At 45.9% G+C, this 25707-nt stretch overlaps 1 protein-coding gene across 2 annotated transcripts in view; it reads right to left on the reverse strand.

The window, feature by feature from the left end:
• The window catches only part of TRAF3IP2 (TRAF3 interacting protein 2), a 436145-nt gene that overhangs the window by 52108 nt on the left and 358330 nt on the right, over positions 1–25707 (reverse strand). For both annotated transcript variants that reach the window (XM_069607776.1, XM_069607777.1), the window contains exon 6: positions 21018–21086. In XM_069607776.1, coding sequence (XP_069463877.1) covers positions 21018–21086 — 69 coding nt within the window. The remainder of the gene's footprint in view (positions 1–21017; positions 21087–25707) is intronic.

The raw sequence follows: 25707 nt of genomic DNA on the forward strand, positions 1-25707 counted from the left end.
CTTAGAACGCGCCGAGCGGGCCGTGGCATTTGGGAGAGAAGCCAGTTTGCATTTGCACCTCGAGGCGACTACATAGAGGGATTCTAAACTTCAAATTCTCACAGATGCCTTTACTACGTGATGTTGCAAACAAAGAATGCGAAGGACAGCAGCTTTGATTTTCAGCTCGCGCCCAGAAGAGGCCCACAAGTCGCACTGGAAGTATAAGGGTCTATTGTTTTTTGAACTTGAGACAGGGACCATGCCGAAAGAACTACATTTGAAGGGGGTGCGCAGTAACGTAAGAGACGATAAGGCAGAAAATTCAGAAACTAGACCGAGTTTCATTTTAGTTTAGTATACGAAAAATCGTTGTCAAGAGAACGGTCCGTTTTACAGACTGCATTACGAACGGAATGAAGAATTAATGAATGGATGCATGAATAAATGAATGAATGAAGAGCTAGGAAAAGCAAGGAAAACATGTTCGTAGTGGGCACATGGGCATGCAGGTCCACTGGTTTCACCGATCTCGGTCCTTGGCACAGCCACTTTTCCCTGCACTGCCTACCTGCACTACGGGACTGTCTCTGTATCCTTCAGCCCCTTCTCCCGGCATTTACCTTGCACTTGCCACCAGCTGGCCCTATTATTTATCTTGTATTCGACTAACCATGTACTGCACTTTTAACCCCCTCCCCTCTTCCCCATGCGCGATCTGAAAGACACCTGGCCTAGTAGGATCGTTGTCTGTCTGCCCTTGTTCCCCCCTGCCTCGTTGCGCCTTGAAACACTTGTGTATAGGCGCGTTACAAATGCCATATCATATATCATATCATTCCACACGCATGTAGACTGTCGTTTATCATTGTGTGTTGGCCTCGATTTATTTCGTTACATTTCACATTGATTTTAGAGCCGAACATACTCCATTGAACTATCCTTGCAAGCAAATAGTTTCTGATCGGCCGTAATAAATAAAATGAGTAATATTAATGAAGATCGGCTGGCGAGACTAATCTATAATTTTTTTGTTTTCATAACAGGTATTTGCTCCCCTTCTGCTACTGTCATCGGTTTGAGACACCGGCAGACGGATTCTTCGTGAGACACCTGCAGCTTTGTGTGAACAACTGGAGCACACTGACAATTTTATGGGACGATCGCCAAGGGCCCACATGCCCTTACGCTGTACTAGTGGCTAGAAGCAGCATATCAACCTTTACGATGGACTAGTTCCTGGTTGATGGAACAGCCTTGCGGTTCACGTGCTTCCAAAGTGGTTCTTTAAACGAAAAGAAACACCCTGTGTACCATTGCGGATACAGATAAAAGAAAATAAATGGCTTTCGGAGTTCATATGGCAATTGCTGAGTATTCTCTAAACTTTTAATGTCAAATAAATGTACTTTACCAAATGTACCGTGTTGCTGTTTGATTTTAAAGTACAGTTTCACATTCCAAATTGTGGCGCGCTGTGTTGTGAGATGGTCTGTGTTGGTTCCTGGTTCTGTGTGGAGTCGCGTAGAAGACGACTGGGCGCGTTTGCCTACGCAGCACAGTAACGTCACGGAGAGAGGCGGGGAATGATGGGTATGTGAACTATAACATTCAGGTCACTGACCCTATCAAAAAACTAATTGTGTGGTCATTGTAAAATCCAGGAAATAATAAGGGACCACCCAGTAGCACATGGTGAGAAGTAGGTGGCTTCAGCGCCACTGCACCATCTCAAATCCCCATACATGTAAACCGGGAGCCTAACTCCCCTGGGGTGCAGTTGGACATGCTTGAGACTCCTCTCCCAGGTTTGCCAGTGCACAACAGAATGGCCCCCATCCCTTGGAGGAATGCATACTCCCAAGTCATGCCCGAGTCGGTAGATTTGGAAACACAAGGGCCATACTTTGTAGAGAAAAATAAGTTGCTCTAACAGGTCCAGAATTACCAAACAGGCGACGTGAAACCCTGCTAGTATCTACTGGTGCAGCTATTTTTCCAGTGGGCAGTCAAGGGGATAGCACATTCCAAACTCAGAGCTTCAACTGGGAGTTGCCAAGACGCAGAAACATTTCCCATTTAGATTCTATTAGTCATGGGTTTACCAACATATAAATAAGTACAGCGAAACATGCCCCAATTGCCAAAAGACCTCATACAAGTCAATCCCAAAAGTACCCCCACTGACCTTGCTCATCAACGAAGTACCATTCACTCCTATAACCATAGACATAGAAGGCCCCTTGTAACCATCTAAACAAAGGAACACGCATCTTCTAGTAACATGGACTATGCCACCTCAGGCCCCGAAGCCTTCCCCCCTGAGAGCCAACACAACCCATAAGATATTAAAAATCTACAATTTTTTTTACTGGGTTAGCTTCCCTAAGGAAATCTTGGCAGACAAGTAATGTCCATTTATGTCCAAACCTTTGAGTGAAATGAAGAAATTGTTGGGGGTTAAGACCTTGCATACCTTAGTATGCCATCCTCAAATACACCAGTTGATAGAGAGGTTCAACAAAAACACTCAAGTCTAAGCCACAACAAACGGGTGAATGACGGATGCATTCGGGAGGTACTGATTCTATGGTCATCATTTGACATAGCCATAAATCTACGGATTCTTACCCTTTGAATTAGAAGATTAAGAAGGCCAAGAACATCGGGCAATAATTTACCTCAGCTTACCCAAAACATTAGAGTCCTAATATTTGGTATTTGAATAGACATGTCTTTATAGCCTAGCAGAAACATCAGGCTGTATATGACCAAATGGCCTGTCTCTGTAAGTTCACTATCTGAGACCAAGTCCTGGTGCATTTCCCTACTTCCTAAAATAATCTGCTGCCCAAGTCGCATGGGCCTTACGAGATCCCCAAGATAGTTGGTATCCTCAACTGCCAGGCAATGCAACCAGATCAGAGGAAGAAGGAAGGGGTACATTTACCATATAAACCTCGAAGAAATCAAAGGACCCCAATCACCCTATCCAATCCAACTACACACTAATATGTTCTGGAGTTACTCCCAAACATATCCCTAAAAACCTCCGTAGCCCAGAGAAGAAATCAACTTCACAATGTCTTCTCTGTGAATCACAGAGAAGTGGAATGTATTTACTAACATACCTACATTCATACCCCTGCAGGACCAGCCAGTTTTATAGAGTCCCAGAAGCCAGATGCAATATCAGCCACAAAGAAGTGCAGAAAATGTTAAAACTGCATGTGATAGAACCACCTCAGAGCCAGTGGTCAACCCCATTAGATATCGTAGGAAACCCAGACGGATCTTGACTTTTTTGTATTGGTTTTTAGAGGGTAAAAACAATACCTGCCTTTAACTTCTTCCCCATTCTCCAAACAGATGAACAAACAACCTTGAGGGTTACTGGCAGGTGTTCACACTAGCCAAAACAGAAGAACAAGTTACTCACTAACGTTTGTTCGACTGGATGTTCCTCTCACGTATTCCTCATCTTATGATAAATCGTTATCTCCAGCTTCGCTGCTTCGGAAAACATTGCTCGAGGTCGTGGCGTCGACGTCACCGATGGTATAAATACCTTGAGCCGCGGCCGTTGCTTCAGTTCTGTTTTTTTCGATAAATATATATAGGAGGAACACCCAGGCGTGCCCCATGACAGATATATTCTTTGTGAGAGGAAAGTGTAAGAAATCGTAAAATGTACTTTGGGGTAGGATGGGAGGGTCGATGAGGAATACGTGGGAGGAACATCTAGTTGAAAGAACGTTACAGTTGGTAAGTAACTTGTTCTTCGAATGGATTGTGTCCTCCCATGTATTCCTCATTTTATGATAGACTCCCATAGCAGTGGCAATTTTGGAGGTGGGAGTACTAATTACAGTTTTCATGGACAGAATGCAGAACTGCCTTGGCAAATAACCCCTCATTGGAGGGGGCAGTATTCAAGCAGTAATGATTGATGAAAGTATGCATTGTTTTGCAAGTTGCAGCTGAACAAATATCTCCCCTCTTTAGAGCCGCAGAAGTAGCCATTCCCCTTGTAGAATGGGCTCGAAGCCCATCTGGTGGGTCTTTTCCCGCCAATCTGTAACATTCAATTATGGCCAAAATAATCCAGCGGGATATGGTCTGTTTTGTTACTGATAAGTCCAGTTTGTGACCAGTATAACCCACAAACAGTTGGTCATCTTGTCGCAATTTAGACATCCTTGAGATGTAAAAACTAAGAGCCCTCTTGGGATCTAGTCTATGCAGTCTCTCCTCTTCCTTGCCCAAATGAGGAGGATAAAATGTTGGTAGTATTATTTTTTGTGACAAATGGAAGTCCTAAACTACCTTGGGTAAAAAGGAAGGTTTAACTTTAAGGACTACCTTATCCTTATAAAAAACAGTATATGGTGGTTTACATGAGAGAGCCTGAAGTTCACTAACGCTGCAGGCTGATAAGACCACAAGAAGTACAGTTTTTAATGTTAAAAGCCTCAATGGGCAGGAGTGCATAGGCTCAAAAGGTATGCAAGTCAAAGATTTTAGCACTAAATTTGAATCCCAAGTTGGGACATGAAAAGGTACTGGAGGGTATACGTTAGTAAACCTTTTAAGAATTGAATATTTAATGGTATTTTGAAATATGAAACCTCTTCCGAGGTGCGCTTGAAAATGGACAGTGCAGCAAGGTATCCTTTGATTGTTCCTATCTGGAGCCCCAGATTGGCTGGATGTAATAGAAAAGAGAGCACTACTGGAGTGCCACATTGAAAAGGGTCCACATACTTATCTTTGCACCAATTACTAAACTTGTTCCAGCGACATCGGTACAAAGATTTTGTTGCTGGCCTTCTGGCCGAAAGCAAGACTTCCATTACGTCATCCGGAAGATCCCAATCCTTGTATCTCAACCTCTCAGAAACCATGCGTGAAGGCTGAGTGTCTTGACCTCTGGATGGAGAACCCGACCTTCCTCTTGCGAGAGAAATCCTCTTTTTGTGGAAGACGTATTGGAGAGCAGATGGACATGTCTAGAAGGTCCGGGTACCACGTCCTCCTGGCCCAATCTGGGGCAATTAGGATCATGGTTTTCCTGAACTTTCTCAACCTCCTGATTACTTGAGGAATCACGGGGACTGGCGAAAACGCGTACAGCAGTGGAAACTTCCACTCCACTACGAATGCGTTTCCCAGAGCTCCTCTTTGAGGAAATTCCCTTGAGCAGTACTGATCGCACTTCCAGTTGATCGCAGTGGCGAACAGATCCACTTGAGGGATTCCCCAAAGGGCGAAGATCTCTTGAAGGACTTCCTGAGCTAGTTCCCACTCGTGAGAGACTGTGCTCTGCCTGCTCAGAGAGTCTGCTGCCGTGTTCTTCTCTCCGGCTAGGTGAATTGCCGATAGAGATTCCTTCTCGTATTGCCCAGAACTAGAGCTGCATTGCCTCTTTGCACAGTGGTAGTGACCACTGACTCCTCCTCTTTTGTTGAGGTAGTACATGGCCACCGTGTCGTCCGTCATTATCAGGACATTCTTTCCCTGTACAGAGGGTAGAAAGACCTTCAGCGCTAGTCTGATTGCCCTCAGCTCCAAAAGGTGGATGTGTAGTTTGGACTCCGATGGAGACCAACGACCGCTGATTGTCAGATCGTTGGTGTGTGCTCCCCACCCCGTGAGTGAGGTGTCCGTCACTATCGTTATCTCTGGCCATGGTTGCCAAAAGATTCTCCCTTGAGAATGTTGTCGTTGCAAGCCCACCATAGAAGATCCTGAGCAACTGCGCTCAGGACTTGCAGAAGATCTGACATATTCCTTGAGAACTGGGACCACTGAGTTCTGAGTGCCCATTGAAGACATCCAATTCTCAGCCTGGCCTCTGGTACTAGGAAAATGCAGGATGCCATGAGGAAGAGCAACCTGAGAAAATCGAAGGCCGGTAGACGTTGGGCATTCTGGAACTTTGTTACCATCTGTGGAGAGCTCTCACTTCGGGAGGCGAGGCTTTCCCCGAGGAAGTATCCAAGACTGCTCCGATAAACTGGAGCTTTTGTGATGGTATCATCTGGGACTTCTTGAAATTGAGAGAGAAGCCCAATTTGTGGAGGAAGTGTCAAGTGATCGAAAGATGTTCCTGAGCTTGTTTTGGAGAACTTGCTCGGATCAACCAGTCGTCAAGGTAGGGGTAGATGTGAATACCCCTTCTCCTGAGACTCGCTGCCACAACTGCCATCAGTTTGGTGAAAACCCTCGGGCGGAGGTCAACCCGAATGGCAGAACGCAAAACTAATAGTGAGAGTTGCCAATCGCGAACCTCAGGTACTTTCTGTGCTTTGGATGGATTGGCACATGAAAGTAAGCACCCTGAAGGTCCAATGATACCAACCAATCCTGGAGTTGGAGAGCCTGGAGGATTTGAGAAAGGGTCACCATCTTGAACTTGTCCTTCCTGAGGAATGTGTTCAAGTTACTCAAGTCCAAGATGGGTCTCAGTCCTCCATCCTTTTTTGGGATGAGAAAATATGGGGAGTACCAACCCCTGTTCCTCTCCGCTACAGGTACCTGTTCTATGGCACCTTTCTCTAGCAGGGTTAAAATTTCCTGCAACAGGAGCGGGTCTGGAATTTTTCCGGAGTTGGCTCCCAGTGGCTGATTCTGAGGACTTTTATGGAAGGGGAGACAGTAACCTTGGGCTACTGTTTCCAGTGCCCAAGCATCTGAGGTAATGCCCCGCCATTCCTTCAGATGCTGAGAGATCCCGCCTACCACTGGTGTTTTGTGTAACAAGGCCTCAGAGGGATTTGGAGGCGGCTGCAGGAGTGGCTGAGGGTAAAGATGCCGCTCCTGAGGCTGATTTTGCACCTCTTCCTTGTGCACCACGAGGGAAGTTTCTTTTGCCTCTTTGAGAAGCCTGTCCTCTTCCTCTACTAAATGAGGAGTAGTAACGAAAGGAACGACCCCTCCAGGAAGATGAGCCGGAATAGGGTTTTAGAGGCTGGTGCATGGAGGCACTAAGCGATTTAGCTGCCGCTTTCGAGGTCTGAAGTTTTTCTAGGCTTTCATCAGCCTTACTGCCAAACAGCCTTGAGTCATACCCTGAGTCTGCATGTTCTGCAGGATCAGGTCTGGCAAACTAATTCTGGGGAGGTGTCAATTCCACTGGCAGAATGTAGAGTGTCACTCAGGTCTCTCATTTTGGACAGGAACTTGCTTTGTGCCATATGAAACTCCAAAAGGAGCGACTTCCTCTTCCTCCGAGCCAGATTCCTCATAAATTGAGGAAATGGACAAAGTCTGACCTGGGCAACGGAGTAAATCTTCTTTCTTCCTCTACCATAAGCGTCAAAGGAATGGAAAAATCCCTCAAAGTTGTCGAAGGAATCTTCAATGACTTCGAAAATGACTTCGATAAAGGGGTCGAGGTTATGTTTGGTTTTGATGCTGAAACGGTCGACGATGAAGTCGTCGAAACCTTCGATGACTTATGTTTTTTATATGGCACCGGAGAGGTGCTCGACTCTCGAAGAGTCCTCAACGACTTGTCGTCGACTCGAGTTTTTCGAGTATCCTCGACACTACCGGTTTTTACCAAGGTAGTCTTAGACTTCCCTTTGTCGTCCAATGGAGTGACCTTAGGGGTATGGCTCTTCCGAGGTTCATTCTCGAATACCTCCATAATCTTTTTACGAAATTCTTCCCATTTTCTGGGAGAATCCGATTTTGTCGGACATCGAATTTCTTCGGTTGACACGGAAGATGATGAGGGAGATCTATGTCTCCTCCATTTTTTTGGACGAGGAAGAAGTGTCTCGATCTACTCCTAGATCGCAATCTCTTTGAATGCCTATGGCGATACGATTCCTTCGAATCATTCGCTTTCTTATGTTTTTTGGACATAGCCTTCCTAGAGGCTTCCCTCCCCACCGACAGTTTAGCTCTCCTCTCACGAAGAGCTTTCTTGGTCATGGATTGGCAGGAAACACAGTCGTCGGTCCAGTGACTGGAACCGAGACACCAGAGACAAACCCGGTGAGGATCCGTGATCGACATTTTCGATCCACAATCTACGCACTTCTTGAACCCAGTCTTGGGTGTCGAAGAAGACATTTTCTTCACAGAAAATCTCAAGCGCGCCGTTCTCGATAGCGAAGCGATCGAAAAAACAGAACTGAAGCAACGGGCGCGGCTCGAGCTATTTATACCATTGGTGACGTCAGAGTACGCAGTCCGTTGAGGGACATTCGACGCCACGACCTCGAGCACAGCGCACTCTGCCGAGAATTTTTTTTTCCCGAAGCAGTCATTGATCTGGAGATAACCATTTATCATAAGATGAGGAATTCGTGGGAGGACACAATCCATTTGAAAATGGCTTTTTCCACACCAGATGGCCCTCATCAGTTTACGGTACTACCATTTGGGTTGCATGGAGCTCCTGCCACGTTTAAAACCTTACCAGTTATTTTCAGGCACTCAGTAGGATGATATAATCATCTACAGTTCCACCTAGGCCGATCATTCACACCAATCCGATATAATTACTTATGTCCTGAGAGCAGTTGGCTGGACAGCAAACCAAACTACCTGCCATCCGCCTCAGAAATCCATTAAATACTACGGCTTCTTTGTAGATAACGGTTTAATACAGTCTCAGGAAAATAAGGTAGAGGCAGTAAGAAAGACTCCTGTTCCCGGCATAAAGAAATACATAAAAGCCTTCTTAGACCTAATCAAGTATTAGTGCATATATATACTGCCGATTTCCACCATTGCTGTGCCCTTAAACGATAAAGTAAAAAACAGTTCTCCTGCTAAAGTAACACTGGGTAAAGAACACAGAGCAGCGTTTGGCCTACTTAGACTGCTTATGCTATCCCCCATTACTAAAAATGGTAGACTTTTCACTGCCGTTCCTCCTGCAGACAGATGTCTCCAAAGTAGGGCTGGGAGCTATACTGTCCCAGGAGTAGAATGGGAAAACATCCCATTCTGTATACAAGCAGGATTTTGTTCTCTAGAGAACAAAATTTGGCCTAGCAATCAAGTGGGCCATAGAATACTGCGTGGAAGGAAGGTCTGTCATATTGATCCAACATCATGCACGGATTCAATGTGGAAGGAGTTTGCTAATACTATAGAAATCAACATATGTAACAAACTGTAGATGTTTGGCACGTTAGCCCGAGCGGGTCGCAGAGCTCAGGACACAGTGAGGACTGGTTTCAAATGAGGCATTAAGAAGCGGTCATTGATCGGTGTTCGCAGAAGCCTTCGGGATAAAGGAAATGCCTTGCATGCCCATGACATAAAAATAGGAACTGTATTGCCTGCAGAGTATCTGCATTAACCACAAAGAGAAATGCATATTTGTAGAAGTAAACAAGCGCTGTGGCTGGAGATTTTGTAGTTCCCTAGAGAGAGCAAGCCATATCCAAGTGCTCACCCCTCTCATATGCACAGCTGACATTGTGTAAATAATTCAGAGGCCTGTGGGTGATCCCACTATAGCATCAAGAGGAGGGTGAAATGGAGAGACTCCTAGCGGTCAGGAATTGTAAGCATGAGCTGAAAATGCATGGCAGAGCAGCAAGGAGGAAAGGCATAGAGAAGAGTTGGAGCTGCAGAGGGGCAGAACAGAGGAGGCAGAAACCAGAGTAGGTCAAATATAAGGGGACGAAGATGGTAAGAGGGGAAGCCAGGAGGAAGGGAGAACGTCAGAAGGGAAGAGTAGGTGAAAGAGGTAAAGAGGAGCAGAAAGGTCGAGGGGAGAACATCAGAGAAGGAGACAGAAGAGAAGGTGAATGAGGTACAGAGGAGAATAAAGGAAGCTAGGGCAAGATCAGGGAAGGGGAAAGGAGAGAAAGTGAAGCAGGTAAATCAGAGTAGATAGCAGGAGCAGGTGACAACATCAGGAAGAGAGAGAGAGAAGCATAAGCGGGGGGGATCGGCCGAGGAGTAATAGGAGAGAAAGTGGATGAGCAGCAAGGCGGTATGAGAAGGACAAGAGTGGAACTCCAAAAAGGAGAAGACAAGACAGGGGAAAAGATAAGTAGGAGAAGGGGACCAAGGAGAGAGAACAAGAAAGAGCACTGGTCAAATCCCAGACTGCTGGAGAGCCTCATCGTCTGGTGGAGTAGTAGTACCCAGGCTTGTCCTAGACAGCCTATCAAGGTGCTAAGCCCGACAACCCCAGGAGGGGTCTGATGCCTGTCCCACATTTAAACAACCCAAGGTACTAAGGGTGGTGATGCAGTTTGTGCCTGAGAAAAAGTGTGACACGCTGAAAACGTCTAAGAAAGCCAAGCAAGCAACTTCAATGGCAAGGACAATGTGTGCAGCACTTACATTCTAAAAGAATTAATGATTTTTTGTTTGCAAGGAAGGACGATTTCAAGGGAGAGAGGGATGGATTGAGAGCCACGGTCCTGTAGAGAACCCAGATTTGTTTTTGTTTCATTGAATTCACGCTACATGACCTCAGCTAAACTTAATCTTTTCGTTTTCAGTCTGTAAAATAAAAATCTAGACTTTGGATTCAAATCGTCTGTTGATCCCATTGCTGGGAGGAAGGGATGCTGAAAACGGCATGGTGTGCCTTTTCTCAGTATCTGCATAAAATGGAACAGGGCCCCTTGTCTTTAATAGAGCTTAGAAACTGATCATGCCTGAGTTGATCCATCTGCCTTTTCATTGAGCCCGAGTACAGACCATGACAGATTAAATTGGGATGCAAACCTTTGTAAATTATCACATATTGTGACACATATTACAAAACCTACAAGTGCGCCCCTGAATTGCAGCACAAATAAAATGGCAATCGCACACAATCTGCAGGGGGCTTTTGCCACCAAAGACACTAATTCTCTCTGCAAAACCCAAGAATTATGATAATCTATCCGGAATGAAAACAGGAACGTAGTTTCACTCGGGATTACATTATCACTAAATATACATAATGAAATGTTTATGGTACTAGACACGAACGAACGTTCTGGCTGAGGCAGAAATCCACTTAGCAGTCAAGATCTGCCAACAGTTACCTGCACCACTTTCCCATACATTTTCTTTCTTTCCGGAACTTACAATCTCCTAAATACCAAAACATTTATCAAAATATATGCAAGTCAGATCCCCAAATGACCTGTGCTCAACAAATAAATAATGATCTGGTATAGTTGCACAGGCCTTGTAACAAGCAATGGTAAATCATTTCTTTAAAAGAAGGTTGCCTTAAATAGAAATGGCCACACAAACCTCCACCCATTTTTAGCTCTACTCTTTTTCCAAGCATTTGGAACAAGTGGTTGCTGAACAATTCTGTTTAGCACAAGGGCCTAGTTTATCATGATCAGGCTGCTTCCCATTTCAGCAGAAGCATCAAACTATTGATTACTGCAATTCATTTGTGGCCAAATTAGAATGGAAATGGGTGGCTTTAGTGTTGTTCCCAGATCCTAGTATGTCTGTGTATGTAATCTGTCACATTAGATAATTGTCCTTCACATGGATGAAAGTTTTGCAACACATTTAATTTATATGTGAAACCAGCGGTGACTCACCAGAAAAAAGATTTGAAGATGTTTTTCAAATGACACTTAACACCCATGCCTTGGGCAAAATGGAAAAACACAAGTTACTTGCGACAGTTTGGGTTTTAACTCCAGAGCTCCTTTTTCTGTCTGGAAGTAATGAGCCATTTGCCTCCACCATACTTGGTGGTCAGGTACTTAGTAATTCATATGTACTCAACTTGTCCCAGTACTTAAATCATGCTTTATTTATTTACATCTCCACAGAGTATCACTATATGAATCTTTTTAATCCTGAACATTTATGCTCTATCCATTTATAGCTTGAAGCCTTGATTTTGTAAATAACATCTTCTGCCACATTCAGAATGTATTTACAAGTCTTACCACAAGTATACACAAACATCACCACATTTTCCTAGTACTTCATTCTCTTCATTGGCTGTTGGTGGCTAAAATAATAGATTGTGAAGTCACTATTCCGGACCTAAAACCATTTTTTACCTCAAGCCTTCTGTTCTTTCTAAAAGAATGAAACATAGAGCCCACAGAATTATTGTTGTTCATAAAGAGCTTTTTCAGCTATCCCCAGTTCTGAAGAGTCATAATTGCGAAGTATTTTTAGCTGTAAGGGGTCAGAAATGCGAGACGGACAAGTAGATAGTTTTCTCACAAGTAGCCATTTTATTAAATAAGGGTGAGAAAAACGCCTTGCTTCCCCAACATAAAGAGGATTTCCCTGCCTGTTAAACTTAGACTAAAGAAAAACTCTCTAATATTAGTATGTGTCCCTCACACTTACACAACAAAATCATACAGGTATAATATTGGCTGTTGAAACTCAGAATAATAACCAACATTTTCAAACAAACTTTGTGAAAATGTATCCTTGTAACCAGGGTCGGATCACCTTCCCCAGGATTAATTCAGGATTTTCCAATTCAAAGTTCAATTCAAGACAGTTCTTTTCAGTTGTCAAGTTCTGCTCCAAATGGAACACATCTTCCACTTGACACTTGATTGTCTTATTGCTAACCAAGATTTATCTCTCTGCAAAATGACTGAAAGTTCTATAGTTCTTGCTTGATAAATCAAAAGACGGTCTTCAAACTTCCAATTAATATTCAATATGATCTTTAAAGGACAACCACTTTCACAATTCTTCTTCATAAACAATAAAGGTTTTGTCAGGATGATTTTTCCACAGTTCATCACAACATATTATTGGCGTTGCTACTTTCTTACCAGCAAAACCTTCAATTATATTGAGGTACTTCAATTGTCTTTTTCCTGGTCCACTAACCTGCCAGCACTAACCACCAATAGTCCCTTTCCTGATATACTCGCCTGCCAGGATAAAACTGCTACCACTACTAAAAGTACTCTGTGGTGAGACTACTTCAAATTATCAACACGTCAATCTTCAATGGGAATAAGTTATATCAACAACTGTTTCATCACATTGACAACGTTTCTCATTCTGATTCTTGTTACAAGAAGTGCTTCTATGCTGCCATCTTTGTTTTCCCTTAACTGCCTTTCTTTAGCAATATTGGTTATGATTCCCTGAACAACCGCTTTCTTTTAAATCACATCCACCTTGTCTGAATATTCTTCCCTTTTGGCTTTGGCAAGGGAATAGTTTCTTACCTGTAACTCCATTTCTCCAGCATTGGTATCTTTCATGGATTCACATGCTTAGAATATTCCCCGTCGTCAGACTGGGACCCCTCTGTACACATATATAGCCTTTTCCAATAGGAAAACTTCCGACACTTTTGTGTCCTATCTACGTCCTTTTAGGACCCGCCTACGCATGCTCCGTAGGCCGTCCCCGTATAAGAGGCCCGCCCCCGCGGTTCCCCTTCAGATTTCGGCCCCTCCAAAGTAGGAAGGGTTAATTTTATCCATTAAATACATTACATTCCGGGGAGGTTGGTGGGGGCATGTGAATCCATGAAAGATACCAATGCTGGAGAAATGGAGTTACAGGTAAGAAACTATTCCCTTCTCCAGCATTGGATCTTTCATGGATTCACATGCTTAGAATAGATTGTATAGCAGTAACACTTGAGACGGTGGTGAGAATGTAATGTAATATACCATCAACATACTACACAATGCATATGCACAGTAGGAATAAGTTACCTCATATAACCTTACCCACATAAAATGAACTGTCATTAAAAAGGTAGACAACAGATTCTCCACAGCGTGGAGCTTACCTTACTGAAACAGATGGCGCAGGACAGCTCTTCCCATCTGCACCTCATCCGCATGCTGCCTAGCAAGGCAGTAGTGGCGGGTAAACGTGTGGGGCACTGACCATGCCGCAGCTTGGCATATGTCCGTCAACGGAATTCCTGCCCACAAAGCTGTTGAGGGGGACATCGATCTTGTAGAATGGGCTCTAGGATGTCCTTGCAGTGGCCTTCCGGCCTTAGAGTGACAAAACGCAATCGTCGATGAGACCCATCGAGCCAATACTTGTTTAGAGATTGCTTTTCCTCTCGTCGACGGACCATACGCGACGAACAGTTGTCTAGTAGACCTGAATTCCTGTGTACGATGTAGGTAAAATTTCAGAGCCCTCTTAACGTCCGGGGTATGAAGAGCTTTTTCTGCTGCCGATGATGGTGTGGCGAAGAAAGTAGGGAGGACAATGGACGAGTGTTTGTGATACACTGTCGGAACTTTTGGGACGAACATAGGATTAGTTGCCAGGACTTCTTTGTCCTTAAAGAATCTTAGGTATGGCGACCAGCGCTTGCAGTTCCGAGATTCTTCTAGCTGATGTGATAGCAATCAAGAATGCCAACTTCCACGAAATGAATTTTATGTCGGACGTGGCCATAGGCTCAAAAGGTGGTTTCATTAAGCCTGCCAACACTGTGTTGAGACTCCAAGTCGGGGGGAAACGGTTTTCCGGGGGAAAAGCTCGAAATAAACCCCTCATGAAGTGTTTTACAAGTCTGTCGCTAAATAGAGGAGACGACTGCCTTTTCCTTGTGAACCTCGAGATGGCCGCCAGGTGCACCTTTATCGATGTGAAGGATAATCCCCTCTCCGCTAAGAGGAGTAGGTAAGGTAGAACTTGTTCCGGCGTCACCGACAACCGTTGTAGGCCCTGTTGCCCCTTACACCATTCACAGTACCTCCTCCACTTATAGGAGTAGGATTTGTTTGTAGAAGGGGCTCTAGCCGCCTGTAGAATTTTTTGGCAATCCTCTGAAATGTCTAAGGCGCCGAACTCCCGAGAAGTCAGGAGCCAGGACGTAAGGTTGAGACTGTCCGGGTCGTGATGCCACACCGTGCCTCTGTCCCGGGATAGAAGGTACGGGACTTTCGGAAACGCTATGGGATGTTCCAGCGACAGATGGAGGAGGTCTGAGAACCATGGTTGCCTCGGACAGTATGGTGTCACTAGAATCACCCGGCAATTGTATCTGCATATCCACTGTATTGTTTTCCGTATGAGGGGAAACGGGGGGGAAAGCATAGAGGAACATGTCCGTCCATGGGAAGGAGAACGCCTCTCCCACCGACCCCTCTTGGGGCCATCTGCTTGCAAATTTCTTGTTGTCTTTGGTCGCGAAGGCGTCCAGAGGGGGTTGGCCCCATTTCTCGAACACTTTCCTCAAGTGACCCGTGTCCACTTCCCACTCGTGTATCTGGGCCATGCTTCTGCTGAGGGAGTCGGCTTGGCCATTCCTCACTCCTGGAAGGGGATGAGCCACGAGGGAAATTCCGTGCTTCGCTGCCCAATGCCATGTTTTCTGGGCTTCTATGGAAAGAGTCCTTGATCGTGTCCCTCCTTGTTTCCTCAGATAAAACATGGCTGTTGTATTGTCGGTCAGTATTCGCACTCGCGAACTCTTGATGTGTGGTAGGAACGCCTTCAAAGCCCATCGTACCGCTCTGAGTTCCAGTACGTTTATGTGTAGGAGTGACTCCGTTGGAGACCAGCGACCTTGCGTTTGGGGAGCACCCATGTGCGCTCCCCATCTGGTTAGGGACGCATCCGTAACTATGGTGCTCTGAAACTCCGGCTCCTGTAGGGGCACACCGCTGTTCAGATTGCGGGAACTCTGCCACCACTGAAGGGTCCGACGTAGCTTGTCGTCGTCGACGGTTATCCTGTCCGACCACGATCCCTGAGCCTGGGTCCATCGGTCCCTGAGGAATTCTTGGACTGGCCTCATGAATAGTCGACAGTTTCTCACCAGATGGATGCAGGATGCCATGGCCCCTAGGACCGAAACATACTTTCTCACTGAGATCCTGGTGTTTCGCCGTAGTCGGGCCGTTTGTCGAATGAGTCTTGAGGTCCTGTCGAGGGAAGGTTTCACCAGCCCTAACTGAGTCTCGAACTGTGCCCCCAAGAATACCAGCGTTCTCGATGGCCGCAGAGAGGATTTCTCGAAGTTTATGGCGAATCCTAGCCGTTGTAGAAGCTGCATGGTGGCTTGCAGACTTGTGTTGGTCGACGCTGGGGAGGATCCCCTTACCAGCCAGTCGTCGAGGTATGGGTATACGTGGTGGCTTTGCTTCCTTAGCCAGGCAGCCACTGGAGCCAGGCATTTTGTGAACGTTCTGGGGGAGGTCTTGAGCCCGAAAGGAAGAACCGTGAATTGGTAGTGAGTTCGCCCTATTACAAAGCATAGGAATTTCCTGTGTTTCTGACACATTGGAATATGGAAATACGCGTCCTGTAAATCCAGGGACGCCAGGAAATCTCCCTTTTGAACTGCGCGGATCACCTCCTGCAGAGCGAGCATCTTGAATTTCAGGCTCTTTAAGGACTTGTTGAGATCGCGTAAGTCTAGAATGGGACGCCATTTGCCGTTCGGCTTTTTTACGACGAAGTATCTTGAATAGACTCCTTGACCTCTCTGTGATGTTGGAACTAATTCTATCACGCTCTTCGCTAACATGAGTGTAACCTCTTACCTTCATATGGGACTGAGCGGTGAACGCAGGTGGAATTTGCAGAGGGTTGTGTTTGAATTGCAGAGAGTGTCCGTTTCTTATGGTGTCTAGCACCCATTGGTCCGTCGTTATCCTTTCCCATTCGTCGACATATGCTGAAACTCTTCCCCCCAGAACGGAGTGTGGTATATCACTGCTGATCTTTATTCTGCTTGTCTCTCGACAACGACGGGTATGATGGTCGTTTTCTGGAAGACTGGAAGTTTCGTCGACGGTCAGCCGATTGTGAGGCACGTTGGTATCCCTGGGAGGGGTAAGCCGATCTGGCAAAGGATCTGTCTCAAGAAGAGAATCTTGAATTACCTGAAGCCCCTCTAAAGGGACGAAAAGACTTGTAACTTCTGCCACTCTGGAGGGCACCCAATGAACGTGCCGTGTCCGAATCTTCTTTCATCCCTTTTAGGGCCTCGTCCACCTTTTCACCGAAAAGAAGGTCTCCCTCAAAGGGCATATCTAAGACCTTGTATTGCACTTCTGGCCTGAAGTAGGTGCACTTAAGCCATGACTGTCGACGCAATACCACCCCATTGGTGACTTGCTTGAAGCCTGACTCAGCGAGATCCACCGCGATGTTTATTGCGTGATTTGAGGCTTCCTCACCCTCTCGGACCAGTAGCATCGCCGCCTTTCTCTGTTCTTCTGGAAGATGGTCAAGCAGCGGAGCTAGTCTGTGCCACATCTCCCTATCGTATCTGGCCACAATTGCCAGAGAGTTTGCGGCCTTTACTGTGGTCGCTCCCACGGAGAGCACTTTCTTGCCAAAGGCATCTTGGCGTCACGCCTCGTTCTCAGGAAGAGTCGTGCACTTGTGCTGTGCCTTTGCCTTCCTCGCTGCTGCCGCCGACACCACCGAGTCCGGTATTGGTTGGGAAGATAAACACTTGGGGGTCGACTCTGGAGCCTTAAACTTCTTTTCTAGGCGTCCTTTCCCTGCTGGTTCTGAGAATGGGTGTCTCATTGTCTGCAACCCCTCCTTCCATACATGGTCTAGTATTGGTATCGAGAACACCGACCTCCTTCTCTTGCCCATGTGGTCGAACAAAAAACAATCCTTTTTCTGTTCTTCTTGGGACAGACCAAATTCTTTGCATGCCTTCTCCATCATAGAATGGAATGACGCAATGTCGTCCGGAGGGGACGGGTGAGCTGGGCTTCTGGGGTTTTCCAACTCCGCTTCTGACTCCCAGGTAGGATCCCTGGAGGGGGATAATGAGATATCCGACATGGCTCCCCTGTCAGACTCCGAATCTGGTAGCTCACCTTCCTCCTGTGCCAGTGTTGAGATTGGCGTGCGTGGGTGCGTCCGTTGACGGGACGGGCCCCGCTCGTCGACGAGTGACTGTGGCAGGCTTGCCTGGGGTAGTCGCTGGTCCAACGACTGCAACAAGGACTGAAGCGTGGACAGAATATCCAACGACAGAACCGATTGAGGATTGATGAGAGGGGCAGATACCGGTGTAACGGATGCCCTCGTCGACGACTTGTCAGCCGCTCGTAGCCCTAGGTCTGCTGGGCCGGCAACTCTCTCGTCCTCCGAGGATAGCAACATAGCTTTTTCTTGAAGCAAAGGCTCTGGGGGGGTCGGGTCAAAGACTTCAGGCCTCCAGGCCTCCTGTAGGAACCCCGTTGACGAGGCCCTCGTCGACGGGACGGTGGATGCCCCCTGTGCCAGTGGCAGGGAGGCGGCCGATGACTGGACCGCCGTCGACGACAAAGACTTCGCAGGTGGTTTCGGCGGTCCCGCCTTCTCCACACTGTGCCCGCTTTTACTGGACTCTCGACTCGTGGTCGATCTGTGATGATCGCCAGAGGAGGGTTTCCTTTCCTTCTCATGCTTTTTTTATGAGGATGATTTCTTTGCCGAGGAGTCTCTAGTGGAGTGACTTCCAGACAACTCTTTTTCCGACGGTCTAGATTTCTTCGGCGGTGGTTCCGACGAGGCCGCGCGGCGTGATGTTTTCGCCGACTGTGTGGAGCCCACCTCCGAGGGGGGGTAAGCCCCCGCTCCATCATTCAGCCATGCCACCAGGCGTCGGTTTCGGTCTTTGAGGGTTTTTTGAGAAAACCCCTTGCATATGTCACAGGTATCCGCCGAATGGTGAGGGTGGAGGCAATATATGCAGTCCATATGTCCGTCCCCCTTGTAAACCTTTTTTAAGCCGCATGTCGCGCATGGACGGAACAGCGCTTTACCTGGCACAGAGGACATTATTACTCGAAATCCAATGACGCAACCTAGTACAAAACAGTAGGGCAACACGAGGAGATCCCATTACTTTGGAGACGGTTGAAATCTGAAGGGGAACCGCGGGGGCGGGCCTCTTATACGGGGACGGCCTATGGAGCATGCGTAGGCGGGTCCTAAAAGGACGTAGATAGGACACAAAAGTGTCGGAAGTTTTCCTATTGGAAAAGGCTATATATGTGTACTGAGGGGTCCCAGTCTGACGACGGGGAATATTCTAAGCATGTGAATCCATGAACGATCCAATGCTGGAGAAAGGTGGCTACAATATTCTTTTATACTTTGGTCAAATGTCCTTCCCCTTTTGGCTTTGACAATGGGGGTTACATTGTTTCTCACCTCCGTTTCTCTTAATATAAGAGTTGCTCCCACTTTCACAATGGTGGATACACTGTTCCTCAATTCGGTCTCTAAGAGTTACACCTACTTGCCTTCCATTCAATAGTTCGTTTTCTTAAACCATTATTTACAACCAGTGGTCTGTTTTGGAGCACTCTGGGGTTACTTGTTAAAGGTCAACACATCGGTCTTTCCATGCGCCTCCAACGGACCCGATGTTCCTTCTTACTTCGCCGGGTTCGCACAAGCGTCTGACAGCTCTGGTAACTTTTCTCTCCCCTCTGAAGCTGGAACTTTCTCTGCTCCGCTCGCACTCAGGTGAACACCACACACTGGAGTTACATGCCGGGTTAGGATAGCTCGCCTCTCCCTCGGGACAGCCAGTCTTTGTACCACTTCCCGCTGTGCGTCCTCTACATTCTACAGAGCTTCTGACCTCTGCTACTTGCACGACACAGTGTCCCGCTTCCACAAGGGAAGCGGCTCTCTTGTTTCTCCTGCCTCTGCTACTCCCAATGCTTCTCTTGAATGGCTCGCGCACATAGGGGGCTGGGGGGGTTCAATGTTCAAACATCCCACTCAGGTGTGGGTCATTAGAAACACTAGACTGCACACCATAGGTCTGCACCTCGGAGTCCCTATTCCTTGTGCCAGTACCTAGAGCATTATGGGACTTGAAGTCCCTAATGTTCTTGTTTTAACATTTAATTCACTCTGAATTTTATGATTTATAAATGTACCTTCAGAAGAGGTTTTTAAAAGAATTAATGGTGGACTCTTAGTTTTATAATTCAAACCAACAGTAAAGTAGATTTGTCAGAAGAGGTAATATTGGTTCTTTGATTCTTACATGCATCATTTCCATGTTGACCGTAAGGGTTTTCAGAAATTACAATTTGGGTCATTTTGGGAAGGAAAGCCTTACTCTGACAAGCCATTAGGTATTCCAGTATTATGGAAACCTCACCCTCAGAACAGTATGAATACTGCATCTCTCCCAACAGAGTCATCCTATTCCCTGGGTGGCCTTCTCCTCCCAGGTTATCCACCCAGCTAAACCCCAGGGTTAGGATCAGGTAGCCACTGCCTTCCCCAGGCCACCTGGGAGGAGATTTTAGGCAGGGATTCTGTGAGGACTCTGCAGGATTCATCACAAGGGCCTACAAATTCTACCATCGACTTCTTATGGAAGGCAATCTTTAGACATTTACAAGAATTATTACAACTTATTCATAACCCCAGTGAATAGATAATGCTGTGGAGTTGCATTACAACTCTCTGCCAAGATGCGCCTATCTGGGCGTAGGATTGAGCATTCAAAATTCCACAGAAGGTCAATTTTCCTGAATAATATTTTATGCTTTTTGTTGCACCAAACATCTTATTTTAGTCATATGACATAGAACGAAGCCGGCTCTAAGGAGTAGCGCTTTTTGCAGAGGACACTTCATCTAATAGGACTAAATTGAGCATTAGCTACTGCATGTACAATATTGGAGTCCAGTTGAGACTTTATTACAGAAACCAGCATGTAATGTGATGAGTTGACAGAACATGTTATTAGGCCCAACCATTGTACTGTTTTTATAATTACACCCTGTGATATGGATTTACGAAGAATGGCTCATATGTTTTTGGGTGAACTGACTAATCCAGGATTAGAACTATGTTCCAACACTTTAGCTACATCACCAGTCCACTTGCAACAAACGCGCTCTTTGTTGCAGACATGGACCACATGTTAGAATATCTTATTTTGTATGTAGACACGTTCTTTCTGTTTTTGTTCTTAGAATTAGACTTGTCATGATATTTGCACATTTGTGGCAATGTCAGTATGACAAGCAAAAGGGTGCATGGCAGCAAAACAGAAGGTACTGCCACTGAAGCATGTATTTCAATGGTACGGTACAAATACATAGAACAAATATTTGCTAGGAATATGTTTCCCTGCCACTTACATCACAGAGATGGCTCTCCATCCATTTGATGTTGTCGATGCCCCGCAGAGTGCCTTCGAACATGTCCATCTAAAAGGAAACAGTTGGACAGATTACTACAGCTCACCCAATAACTTCAGTACTTTATGGAAGGCTAAGTACATATGGGATATACGGTAGGAAAGTATATGAATGCAGGGGAATCAGAGTAAAATCTACAACAATCCAAGAACACTTTCTTCATAGAAATGGTACACAGGTTTTAATTGCCACAGGCAGTCAGTCGTAAGATTGCATTATAAGTTTTCATCAATGCAGATAATGAACTGTGTTAGGTTGTGGGATGGGTGCTTTGTAGATTTATCACCAGCAATTGATAAAAGGCATGCAGCCATTCAGCACAGGCCGCTGTAGGAGCTACCCTTCATTTCAACATGGATGTGTATGGACAAGTCCTCTGCTCATCCACCTCCAACTTTGAGGGTCAGACGCTTCTCCAGGCAAAGAGTGGGGGGTAGATTTCTGTCCTCGGCTGGGGCCTCCTTCTGGAACAGCCTCCCTGCCTCTCTCAAACTTGAGCAGAACCACCTAAGGTTCCGGAGGCAACTGAAGACCTTCCTTTTCATCGCTTCCTCTCCCTTGCTGATGTCCCGGTCTGCTGCGCATACTGGTTACCTGGCCACCCACTGAACTTACGGGACCAGACTCCTGCACAGCCAGTTGCCCTTGCACTCTGAGCCAGGCCTCTGGGCCTCTGGGCCTCCCAACCACTTAAGGGACTGTATCTGCAACCCTACAGTCCCCTGACTCTTTGCACTTATGAGCCACCTCCTGCAAGCACTTACGGAGTTAATTTGCATTCTCCACCCCCCCCGGCAATTCTTCCACCCCCCCACTTGTGCAATCTGTAGGCCACAAGGCCTAGTAAGATTGTTGTATTGTCCTCCTTCTGTCCTCCCTTGTCTTGTCGCACCTAGAAACACTTTTGTACAGGTGCGTTATAAATGACATATCATATGAACTGGAAAAACTAAGAAGTGATAGATGGAAACACTTGGGCCAATGCTTCCTTTTGCGGGGGGAGGCGACGGAAAGGGATTATGGACTAGATTCATTTACATATGATTGGAACTCCTCTGCCAAGGCCCTTCCACATGTGAGATGGGGATCAAATGACTAGACAAACAAAGTTTTAAGTGTTTTTTTTGAGAATATGTACAGCATGTGGGCAAAATAATAAACGATAAACGAGGTAGGCATAAAGGGTAATACTAGTGTCAGGATAAGTGTGGTGCTTCTTCCAGGTGGGGGTGTAGAGAAAAACTCTAAGTGGCTTCCATACAGCCTCACAAATTCTGGGTTCTCTTCCCAGGTGGCTGTCCCTTAACAAATATTTCTTACTAGTGTCTGGGACTTGCTCCTCCATTGGCCCTAAATGTGGAACTAAACTACAGCAAAGAGGCGACTCTGAAGAGACAGGTTTATAAATCATTGGATTAGTTTTACTTTGAACACTTACACAATTGGGCATGCAATCATGAGGTATTCTTAACTCGTGGAAGGATAAATTCTGATCTCTGTCAGCGTAAGACGTGTTTCTTGCTGAGTGGTCGGAAAATTCATATAGACTAGAAGGCAAAGCCTTGTTAAGACTAGGCACTCAAAAAGGTGGCATTCTTTTTCCCTAGCAAAAACTGGGGGAAAGGCCCTCTATGTATAGCCCCTTCAATTCCTCTCCTGAACAGGAAAGCAAACAGAGGTTTCGAAAGGGCAGGGACATAGTCACCATTTGCAAGATGGGGACATTCTTGTTGAAGGAGACTACTCTTACTCCCAATCATGAGGACAATGTGTACTAAAGCTCAAACGTTCCCATCCACCATCTTTGAGTCAGACAGCTTTGTGTCCCTAGCCACCCACTCCAGAATTTTGCAGTCAGGGAACTGCTGCTGCACATCCACAATGATGCACTTCTCTGCTCTTTGGATTGTACCACGAGATTCCAATGACTCACGTGGGAATCTTATGCAGCACACTCTGCAAACTATGTCTGCGCATTGCTCACTCACGAAGGTTTGTTTTTTGATGGTTGCCAAATGTGTCCAGGGTTGTCAAGCAAGCAGGCTCATACGAGCCGAACTTTGTGAGCCTAACACTTCAACAGTTTCCGAATGCAGAGTGCAGTTTATGTTCGGAATATGCAGGACATGTCTTTTGTAGCAAGGTGAGGCATAATTCACAAGGCTAGGAATGGGGTGGAAGCGCAGGACCAGCTTGCGATGAAGGTGGCGATTCCCAACTGCAGGATCTCCAAGGACCAATCTCCTTTTCTCCAATGTGTGACTTTGTCATAGGTCACGTGAAAGCTAATGGAAAATAGGCAAGTCATTCCACTACTCTTGCAAAGATTCAGACACCTATTAGGGGGATTTTTGGCAGCTGCACCTTTAACAACACACTGAGGAAGAGGCATCTCCACTAACTGCAGATTCAAGCAAAGACTCTGGTTCCTGGCAAATTATGGGAAATAGTCTCGTCAGATTGCAGGCTGCAAGGGGATCTCTCCAAATCATTTCCAAGACAGTTCCAAAAAGGCTGATAATGCAGAACACCGCAGAACCAAAACCAGCTCAAGTACACCTAGGGATTTCATTAGGACTACGAATCTTGGGCCTTCTTCCTCCTCGGTTATGCATATTTGACTATTCCGAGAAAAAAAAAAACCTCACATTTATCTGGTATACATTAGGGCCAAAAAGATTAATGTACCTTTTCAGGTTTAAGATGCCACAGGAAACAGCATCTCCTTTGGTGTGGGCCATGCTAAAACTATAAGCATATACAGGTAATTTTGCTGCTCTTGAAACGGCTCTGGCCTCCTCAAGGAGGAATTTTGGTTTGGTGGCAAGGGTGGAGTGACTGACTTCTCCACTGGCTGAACCTTTAAACAAAGAATTAATTCCATGTCTGGGAAAGCAGTTTTTGTCACATTCCAGGCTGCACATGTTTCTTCTCAAAGCACGGTAAAAAAGTTCAAGAAGGTATAGAATGGAAATATAAAGTACCAAAGCAAGACCCAGGTATGACTAGGCATTGTCTTACCACTGGGAAACACGGGAAGGTGATTGCCAATTGTGTTGGTAAACAGTGAAAGATTCTGCTTGCTTACTGATTTACAATGGGTAAACCTGACTACCTCACCTTTTTGACCCCAGTTCAGCAGTTCCCTTGCTAGACAGTCCAACAAGCAGACTACCACGTTCTGCACTTCAGTAAGGAAATTGTGGGGATACCACAGAAATTGCCAATTTCTGAGTTTCTTGTGCAGTATTATTGCTTTTTGAGCATTGGCTTGGTTGTAAGGAATATGGGACAGAGACCAGTGGAATGTTAACAAGGAGTGTAGTTTAACACTACATCAAGCTGGAGATCATCTATTGTCGGAAAACTGGTTGCTTACACTCCATTCCAAGGATGTACACTGCATCGTCACCCATCTGTGAAGGGGATCAACTGTTTCTTACTTTATCAGGGCTCAGTGGAATGGTCACATTCACCTGCCACCACTTTGGCCTTTCTGCTGCACCTTTACGATTCACCATATTGCTGAGGCAGGTAGATACATTTGTGTCAGCTTATTGTGCTCATCTTATCTACCTTGATCATGTCCAACAGCTAACAAAACCACTGCAGCACCTGAGTTTGATGAAGCCCCTTCAATATTTTGGTGTTTGTAGTTAAAGGGAGAAAGAAGTTCAGCAGGCTTCCTTCACAGTATCTGGAGTTCATTGGGTTCTTGGTGAACATCAGAGTCAGTCCTCGAGATCTGAGTGGAGAAGCAGGAGGTAGCAAAGGACATGCAAGCCCTGAGGCAATGACGCAAAGACTTTTAGGCAGCCCCAGAGGATGGCACGCCACTTCAATCTGGGTTCCCTTTTCGAGGCCCCTAAAGTATAGGGTACTTTCGAACCATAGTGTTTGGTGCAGTAGTTCTGCTTAGCACGCATAAGCATAAGACGCAAAGGCTGTTTCTCTTTGCAGAATACACAATGACATCTGAAATAACAGGGCCCTTTTTGCCACATAGATATTGTTTGAGAGTAGGACACCACCGGTTTTAGTTCTTAGCATGTTTAAATGATCGAAGTTCACCAGATGCAAGTGGTTGGCAATGGAAAAGTTACTTGTTCAGCTACTCTTAACTTTCAGAGAACACCCTCCCCATCACACACTGTACAGAAAAAGGCAAAATAGATTTCAACTTGCTTACTAGAGAACTTGTCACAGCTTTAAGGTACATCACGTACCTCAGCATAAAGCTAGACAAAGTGATAGATAAGACAAGGGACTTGGGCACTACTGCTCCGGGGCAAAGTATCCTTCTGAATTGTCAGATTAGAGCTCCGATCAACATTAGGGTTCCACTTACTGCACCCTAAGTGGATGTATGATCATAGTAATTCGACAAACATAAATGCAGGAAGCATTAGAAAACCCAGGACACTTTGCAAGGCTCCCTTGTACCATAGGTAGAAATTGAGGGAGTGCATGCCAGTTTCTGTGCCTCAAGTAAACCCTAGATCCCAACACTAGGGGACTCCCAATGTTTATATAATTTTAACACGCTGGCCTTGGATACTGACGTAAATCGTTATACATTCACTAGACTCGCAATTACCAGGAGAAAGGAGTCATTCTCCTGGAAACTCGG

This window comes from Ambystoma mexicanum, chromosome 4q, assembly GCF_040938575.1.
Source record: "Ambystoma mexicanum isolate Mex_15411 chromosome 4q, UKY_AmexF1_1, whole genome shotgun sequence".
NCBI classification, from domain to species: Eukaryota; Metazoa; Chordata; class Amphibia; order Caudata; family Ambystomatidae; genus Ambystoma; species Ambystoma mexicanum.